The sequence below is a fragment of the Ostrea edulis genome, chromosome 4 (genome assembly GCF_947568905.1).
Source record: "Ostrea edulis chromosome 4, xbOstEdul1.1, whole genome shotgun sequence".
NCBI lineage: Eukaryota > Metazoa > Mollusca > Bivalvia > Ostreida > Ostreidae > Ostrea > Ostrea edulis.
Genome location: NC_079167.1, coordinates 73,841,123 through 73,851,015, shown reverse-complemented (window position 1 = coordinate 73,851,015; position 9,893 = coordinate 73,841,123). Strand labels below are relative to the sequence as shown.

Genomic DNA, 9,893 nt, shown 5'->3' with positions numbered 1-9,893 from the left:
TCAAGGCAGTCGTAAATCTTTCTCGAGTTCAGTGCAGAGGCCTGTAGAAGTTCGTTTTTAGCGGCGATGATTAATTAAGTGCGGAAATGAATCTACAATCGGCTGCAATTAGCAGGTATACAATCATCGCATCACGTGGTACCAAGAAACTAACGATTTAATTGAATTTCTATTTTGAACTCTTCCATTCTTTGAAGATGTTAAGTATTTTACAGATAAATATGTGTTTGCTCTTTATATCTGCTAATTCGTTAAGCTGACATGTTGCTGTCTATTTTTTCTGTTCATTTTTGTAAAGAGAACTTTGTTCATTCTGCAAAACACAACCTAAAAGTTAATTTCGGTTTCTGAACCCAATGCGTAAATATCGGACGTACGAACCCAGCTGTATAGAGCAAGTAGTACTAACACCATCGTCTGATATTAGTATACTGACAACCTTAATCACAGACAAACACACAGAGAGGAAATGAATGGCACGTCATACTAGTGACGTTCAGCGTGGATATAGTTTCTTTCATCGTCCAGTTAGTTAATTAACATCAACAAGAAACAAACATCCATCAACAATTAAGATAATCTCAACAAGTACAAAAAGGTGACATTATTGTAGGTTTGTCTCAGACATTTCCTCACATGTCCATATGAATGTCTGTAAGACAAAACAAGTAACCACTCGGGCGAATTACCGGTATCTCACAAAGATCACATATCAGTGTTGTCAATTGACCATCTGTAAGTGCTTTTATTTTTGGTATTTTCAGAATTTAATTTGAAGCATTCTGAAGGGAAAAAACCCCACCTTTGTCTGCGGATTTTAATGTGGTATATGTTTTAGCTCATAAATTTTCCTGATTTTTGGGAACAAGAGTGTAGAGAATGTTCATGTCACACTTCTACTGAATATTTTACAAGCAGAGATGTTAGCGATTTTTATTGGAATTTGGTGATAAATACACGCTATACTTCTTCTGCAGAAAGTGAAATCACCCTTAGTACAGTATAAAACGTCAGGCAAAGACGGCGTTATTGCCACATCATAGTACAAAAACATAGATCAGGATACCATAACCAGTAAAGATTTTTTTTACTCGTATTCAAACATCACCAATTGTAGGTGAAGTACCTGTAGCACAATCCTAGCGCTCAGAACCATAGCAGTGAGGGTTCTTTAGCGTGCCAATGCCTGCCGCGACGCGGGGCATCCGTTTTTAATGTCATATCCGAAAGACACGCCATTCTCACTTGTAAATGTCGAGTGTTTGTCGAAGGAACAGTCACTACCTATGTTTACATTTGACGTGACCATGGCACGAGCGGGGTTGAACTCGCGACCTCCCGGTTACAAAACGAACGCTCTACATGTAAGCACTGGGCTACCGCGACTCCGATGCGAAAGTTAAATAACAGCGAAAGTACAGTATTCAGTATTTCTTTCAAATTCAATTAATTTCAATTATACGTGGTTCTCATTGTATATGATATACCCGGTTATAAATTAAGTCACAGGGATATACATAATTCAGATAAACTAAAGTTACGACTGGGGCAGGTAGGATATCAAGATTACGAGTAATCGTCACTGATCACGTGATATCAAGATTACGAGTAATCGTCACTGATCACGTTCCGGTTTTTTAAATAGATATATACATGTATTCGAGCAATGTAAGTAGGAAAAAAAATATCTACCTGCGTAACAGCATAGAAAATATCCCACACCATTGTGATAATTTTTCTGAGAATTTTCATATTATGTATTTTGATTACGTATTATATTTATTATTTGTCTTGGTAGTTTGTTTCATTTTGCGCCTTAAAATCTAAACATATCAAAGTCAAGTGATTTCTAAACTGAAACGGTCCTTATTTCGAGTTGTGCATAATATATTAGTTTAAATTCCCAAATTTTTGCATAAAAGAAATAAAATGATTAAAAAACAAGGCGGAATAAAAAAAGTTAAAATTTCATTTGCAACTGATTTTATAGAAAAAGATACTAGAGTCTAGCGAACATTCGTCTCATGTATTATCGAAATCTATATAAAACCAAAAAAAAAAAAAAAAAAAAAGAAAAGATCGCGTGATTCGTTTAATGCTTTGATATAAAATAGAAAAAGTGAAGATAACGAACAGTGATGAATCTCATAATTTCTATATAGAATACAAAACTAAGAGTTGGGCAAACACGGACGCCTCAATATACCAGAGGTGGGACCGGGTACCTAAGAGGAGTAAGCAACCCCTGCTGACCGGTCGCACCAAATATGAAGTTGACCTTTATCAGATTATCGCTTTCCCGCTACACTATAATCTGTGACTGAAGAACTGAATGATACGTTTCAAATGTTTTGGGGATGGTGAAGGTCTTCTGCAGAGACAGGCTAGGTTTTTGGTCTTTTACATCTTTCCCCCGTTTTATTGTCGTGCTGTATATATAGGTAGATAAAACAGAAGAAGTATTATGCAGTGGCGGATTTAGAGGGGGACGCACCCGGCGCCCCCCCCCCCCTAAAATTCTCAAATTTAAGGTAAATCGCGGTATCTTGTTTCGGAAAATGTACTAAACGATAAAAGAAGCAATAATTTCTTCCACTACCGGAAAAATAAATGACAAAAACCTTTGATTTCTTGAATTACTTTATTGGGAGAACTTAATTTTTTCCAAAAAACCCTTAAAATTTGGATCATTTTATTAATTTCACCTTATTAAAATTATAGAAAATAGTAGAAATGACTTAATAGGAGAAATATTTCAAGCCCCATAAAATCTGTAAAATCCTGGACCCACTGCTTCATAAAGTGGCGCCCCCCCCCCGTAACCACAATTCCTGGATCCGCCCCTGTTATGTAATGATTGGAAAGAAACGAACGTTATCAACTTCAGCGAGGGGATCCGGATTAGAATAGGTCTTCAGTACTCCCTTGCTTGTCGTAAGAGACGATTATATGGGGCGGTCCTTCGGATGAGACCGTAAAAACCGAGGTCCCGTGTCACAGCAGGTGTGGCACGATAAAGATCCCTCCCTGCTCAATGTCCATAAGCGCCGAGCATAGGCCTAAATTTTGCAGCCCTTCACCGGCAGTGGTGGCGTCTCCATGTGAGTGAAATATTCTCGAGAGGGACGTTAAACAATATTCAATCAATTAATCAATCAACTTCAGCGATTACGGAATAGAAACAAATGCTGAAATATATGATATCCAGGTGTCCCTGAAGCCGTTCTTACATTATAGGGAATGTGTTATCTGGATATGACAGTGACAATGAATAACCTTGGGTAATTCGCACATCCTCATACCCATATTCACCTCTATCAATGCTATATCAAATGTCCCTGTAGATAAAGTCGTTTTATGTACAGGAAACATAGACATCAAGTCTGGTTGCATTCTTTCACGACATCACTGTTGACTTCTCTATGAACTCGGTACTGTTGTTGCTGTTTCGACAGCAATATTCAGCGACAACATATATACATCTGACAGACAGGTCCGGGAACATGCTAGGGTCTGGAATTTTCTCGCAAAGACACGATGTACTTCATTATAACACGAGAGGAAATTTATTACAATGTAAATATCCTGGAATGTAATGTAATTTAAAGTACGTAAGGAACACAATTACCTTTCCCTAACTGACTCTTGAAAAAAAGGAATAAAAATTTAGTATTCTTATTTTCTCAGCAATTCAGAGAGCATCAAACGAGAATAAAATCCATATCTTTTATAGCAGAACAGCATGTTAGGAGATAAGGGGTTTTGATAAAATATTAAATTCATGAGTATTTGCCAGCAACAGAATCTGCCGTCTTAGGATTATTAAAATTCTTTAACTCTTAAAATAAAGAATCACTTGCATTTTGTTCAGAGAGGTTATCTTCAATTTTAATATATTAATTCGTTGAACAAGAATTATTCTAATCAATCTCGCCCACTGTATCTTTCATGCAGCTCATTAAATGTACACTTAAGTTGATTAACACACCAATTAAAGACAATACAGAATGATTATTCATTCGGCGTGAAATTTAAATCCTCTCAGTCAAAAATTTCAGATTATGAAATATATTTTAAAATTAAACACGTAAAGACGTATTGAACTGAATATTGCACTGATATAAAAAAAAAAATGAAAAATCAAGGCGAAGTATCATAGATTAACAAGAATTCTTTTCATGCAATAAATGAATATGCATTTTTATTTTCGATTGAATTTGTTATCCCTTATCTGTCTAACAATTTATATTTAAAACAAGATACCTATCAAAATTATAGGATTCGACCGATTGCCCCGGACTCTAATTAATATAGACTAAAACTTGAACATGTTATTCTATTTAGTCCAGATTTTAAATGAATGAAATGTTAACAAAAGAAAATAAATTCTGAAACATTCTCTAGTTGGTAAGCATAAAGTGCGTTTAGCATACAAACGCATGTCGTGGCCTCCTCTAGTTACATGTACGTGAACTTGTGATGGCATCATACTAGAGCATTATATCAAATTCCTGTTTCCCGTTCTACTATTTCAAGAACATAGAGACACAAACTGTTTATGAATTGTATCTAGTGTTTTTCGTACTGAGAAACCAATATCACATTGATATGATACTAGCATTCCTATCTATCAAGAAACCAGTAAATAGTATGTTTACATAACAAAGAAAATGACTAGATATGACTAGACGTGAGTGACGTTATCTCTTTTATTGACCGCCAGACGGCGTTGATAGCGCTAATCATTACCGTCCATTGCCATCTAACCAGTGAAGTTGAAAGAAAGTGTTGTCTCTGGTTTGTTTTCCTGAGATGAGAAATCTTGAAGCATCACCACGTGCTTTTAGAACCAAGAGCTCCACCCTTCACCGTATAAACATCAGAACAGCTTTACAAAGCGACGAATAAGAGCCACTTACTCATTCTGTTTCGACATGGTAGTACTAGTTTGCTGAAACAATGGAGAAAAACGTTTATATTGTTCTACATAAAATCGACGAGGGCGCATTTGGAGATATTTTCTGCGTTCAAAGTCCCAAGAGCAACAATGTCCTTGCAATGAAACAGATTCTTTATCGTGGAGAATTTTCCCGTGATCCTTATATCATGCACGAACTAAAAAATCTATCCAATCTAAAACACGATAACATTATAAAGTTATTGGACGTCATTATAAGTAATACAAGCGTGAATCTGATCATGGATTTGGCAGAAAATGGGAACTTGGAAGAGGCAGTATACGGAAACAAACTTGCTAGCGATCAATTGTATCTCATTTTTCATCAACTGCTCTCAGCTGTTCATTTCTGTCACACGAAAAAGGTAGCCCACAGGGACTTAACGCCATGTAACATACTACTCACAAGTCAGACGAGTGTTCGATTGGCAGATTTTGGTCTGTCCGTTCCTTGTCGTGATTCCGAGGGCAAAGTGATTCTGTGTGACGACTACCTCGGACATCTACATTATTCAGCCCCGGAAGTGTTGAAAAAGACCCCATACGACCCTCTGTTGTCAGACATGTGGAGTCTCGGAGTGGTTCTATACTTTATGATTCATTCAAGCGTCCCTTTTGTCGGCGAGGAAGAAGACATTATTTCTCAACAAATGGACGATCAAATTGTCACTGAGAGAATCAATAGAGAACACGATTATAACGAGACGTGTATTGGAATTTTTAGAGTCAACATGAGGTATGTTCTGAGAGCAGCTCCGGAGAAGCGATGTGTTACGGATTACTTGTTGCAACTTATCAACAATGAAACATAAAATGGTAACTCATCACAAGAATTCTAACGAAACATTCCTGTTCATTTATAACAATATGTAAGTTTAGTATCAATGCATTAATACATGTACTGAATAGATGTGTTCTTCTGTAATTCGTTTATCACTAAAACTAGAGTCATTTGTTATTAAATAAATATTATTGCTATTTTATTGCCAAACATATCTAAAATCTTAATGATACTTTAAACTAATCAATGTGTAACGCCGTAAGGATAGTAGTTGATTTGAAAATGAAAACCAATCTATCGAGCATACACTCCTCCCCTTATAAATATAAAATTGACCATTTTCATTTTTATAATCTATGAACATAATATTTAAAATGTTAAAATGTTTTTAAGAGTATTGTAGTTGCTCGTAAGGAGCTTATACATATTCAGTAGTATCTTTTTGTATTCAACAATTCGGTGAGGCGAAATTTCTCATCATTCTGTTTTTACAATTTAATTTTTCAAATCAATTATAATCTGCGATAGGGTCTTTTTACCAGCGACTATTTTTATACCCGACAGCTCTGATCGGCATTGTGTGTGTGGGGGGTGTGTGGGGGGGGGGGGGCGGGGGGGGGGGGGGCTCCGTGGCCGAGTGGTTAGAGCATCGCGCTCAAAATCACACGGCCTTTCACCTCTGGTCGGCGAGGGTTCGAATCCCGCTCGCGCCGTAAGTGAGAAAGTTTCCCAGTTTACTTTCAGAAGGTCGGTGGTCTCTTCCCAGTTACATTGTATATCTGGGGTTCTCTCTTCCACCTATAAAAACTGGGCGACACCATATAACTGAAAAATTGTTGAGTGTGGCGGAAAACAGCAAAACAATCAATCAATCTGATCGGCATTGCCTAATTATTTCTAGAGACACACGAATTATGCTCGATATATTGATAAAAAAATCCCAGCTGTCTGATCCTCTGAAATCTGACAATCTAGAAAAATATGAAAACGTTATATTCACCCCCATATGAAATATGAGAACGTCATACTCACCCCATGTGAAATATGAGTACGTCCTATTCACCCCCATGTGAAATATGGAACCCACATGTTGATTCGAGGTTAATATAATAACATTTTCCAACATCGGATTGGAAATAAATTGGTAATTCTTAAATTGGTACGTTTAGTTATCAGTTTGTGGTCATCCAATGAAAACTTGTGTCTTTAATCTCTTTCGACAAGGTCTTGCACTCTCGCTGTAAACAAAGGTGGCCGGTCAGATATCGCTTCGAAAGCTCTAGTGGCCGGTTTCGATGCTTTAAACGATAAAACAACTATTGATATTTTCTCGGTCATACTGTTTTGATGATTAATTCAAGTCTGAATTGACAATATATATTTATGCTTTATACATGATAAGATATTATTTAAATCAATTGATCTATCTAGTATTGAGCGTTGTTTTACTTTTATTGTCCCCACTCACATTTTCCATGATGAACGTCAGGGATTTCTGCAGTACTGTGATAAGCCTATCAACCTCATTTTATAGTTACTGCTGCCATCTAACAAATACTTAATCCACACAAGATTAATTCTGAAACACCCACTGTCATCCCTTTATACACTTCAACAGCAGTACTGAATTACTCTTGGTATATTTTTCTTTTATTTCTTGCACGGAAATGTACCAATTTGGTCATTTTTTTTTTTACATGTCACGTTATGCCAGAAATATATTTTTGTACTTGTGATACACTGGGATACTATTCTTATGTATTTTTTTTTATAGCGTATAAGGTTTACATGCAATTAAGAAAGCTATGCGATAAAAATGTAAGATATCTTAGTGGTTTTTATTCATTTATATACTATATGATATGTCGCCATTTCATAATAAATGATATTTGTTTGCAAACTCGATGTGTTGATTTATTTTATTTAGCAAAATAAAAAAAATAAAAAAAAAAAAAAAAAAAAAAAAAAAACCAACCAACAACAACAAAACAAACAAACAAAACAAAACAACAAACTAGATGTTGTCAGGGAGGCGTTGAAGTTCATAGGTTGAAAGTTTAACATGAAATAGAAAGCTTTCGCCACCCTCAAAGTGAAACACTCTCCTCGTCCTCAAACTCGATGAATTCTCTCAGGTAACTAAACATCGTACTGACAACAATATTAATAATAATAACAAAAGAATATTTGTCAACAGACAAAAATGTAATACTTGTGAATACATGTTTTGAAGGATTTCATATACAATGCAACTGTATAAATAATTATCAAACACTATGAATTTAAACGAATTTTCGACTGAAATCTTGATTAAGTTTGTTAGTATTTCACGTGGGCATGAAAATTCTACGTTGTAATTCTTTCCAACAACAATGGATAAAACCCCCAACTTAAATGTAATGCTGTGAAAACAGATTAAGAAAAAACAACATGTGAAAATAAATAAACCAGGAGTGAAATTAATACTCAACTTAACACCAAAAACAACAACGTGAAAATAAATTAATACATGTAGCTGATGCTTTGGGAGAAACAGTCTTGACAAGTCGAACTATCAACAATTCTATTCCTTAGTTTTAGAAACCTTTCAGTAAAAACGCTCACACAACACGTGTCATTTCTTAGAAATCTTAAAGTATCTTTTTTTTTCATTTCTTCTTAGTAGGCTGGTGATGAATGATCTAAGTTTGAATAATTGCGTAGACGAAGGAAACTCTCCGTGGAAATATTCAAACACACAGAAATATTCACGACCTCCAATGTCCATGTATTTTACTATAAAACACAGTAATTTTGAAATTTCTAATTGTTCCGATTGATCTTTTTATGAATTTGTAATCGTAATGGAAAGTGTATGAGTATGTACTGTGTTGCTGTCAGTATTGGGATGAAATATTTGCTTTTCCAAGAAAAAAGAAGAGTAAAAAGTAAATCACATATATAGATTTTTTCTTACTACTTCGTACATTGTGGATCAGCTCTTTGGACGAATAAGGCATATCCTAATTCTCTCCTCTCCGCTTTTAACATTGATTGGCAAGTCTACCCCCTCCCCCCCCAAAAAAAAACAAACCCAAACAAAACCCCACAAACATGTAGTCTGCGGTGTAAATACTTTTGTAGATTAGTGTAGTCGTAATGCTAGGTGTACACTGTATTTACAGGTAGTTTTTGTTGTTTTGTTATTATTCTCTGTTAATGTTGGCCACATTATGAAATTCTTTTCGTTTGTCCTAAAGAAGGGACAGGTCGTCCCAAAAAGACAATCTGGTTGTTCGTGTCGTTGGTCATTTTAGTGCTTTATATATATATATCAGGATATACAGGATATAGGGCTCACGGAGGGTGTGACCGGTCGACAGGGGATGTTTACTCCTTCTAGGCACCTGATCCCACTTCTGGTGTGTCCAGGGGTCCGTGTTTGCCCAACTATCTACTTTGTATTGCTTGTAGGAGTTATAAGATTAATCACTGTTCGTTATCTTCGCCTTTCATATATACAGAGATGTATGTGACATATCAAAACGTTAGCATTTTGATTATCCGAAGTTGAAAAGAGATGAAAATAACAACCTTTTATATCGCTTGATTTCTTTATTAACAACACATGATACTTGTAATGTGAGAAAACTCTGTTACCAATATTCCCCGCCCATTTTATAATTCACGAAACCATTAGATTATCTGCTACGTTAGAACATCTAAGATACGTTATAGCAAATGGCACGCGCCCTTCTGCCATGATAAATGGTCGGGAACTATGACCTGATTTATCTGAGAATTTGGTTTCTTTTAGCAATGTATATTCATGTCGTTGATGAATCCCTTTTACTCATATCAGAGAGTCGAAAGGGAAAAAAAAGTTAAATAATTTTTATATTCAGAAATACAAATGTTCAATTTCTCGGTCAGTAACTCTTGTTAGAATTTTTTTTTTTGATAACAAATATCATTAATTAAACGATAATTCGAGGTCACACTGTTCACCTGAAGCTCTGCCTGGTAACAAATCTCATTAACAGGTCCTCTGCATACATCAGTTATATTTACTTATATTTATTTTATTTATAACATCTGTTATATTTAGCGACTTCTTCATCAGAAATAGAGGGCAATCAAAAGTTATCGATCATTACACTGTGGTGTATTTTAGGC

The 9,893-nt window shown here is 35.5% G+C and overlaps 1 protein-coding gene across 1 annotated transcript; it reads left to right on the top strand.

The window, feature by feature from the left end:
* The first annotated feature begins 4,756 nt into the window (after positions 1-4,756).
* LOC125668335 (testis-specific serine/threonine-protein kinase 1-like) lies at positions 4,757-7,638 on the top strand. Its single transcript, XM_048902318.2, has one exon. The coding sequence runs from the start codon at positions 4,960-4,962 to the stop codon at positions 5,767-5,769; it is 810 nt and encodes a 269-aa protein (XP_048758275.2). The 5' UTR covers positions 4,757-4,959; the 3' UTR covers positions 5,770-7,638.
* The last annotated feature ends 2,255 nt before the right edge of the window (positions 7,639-9,893 follow it).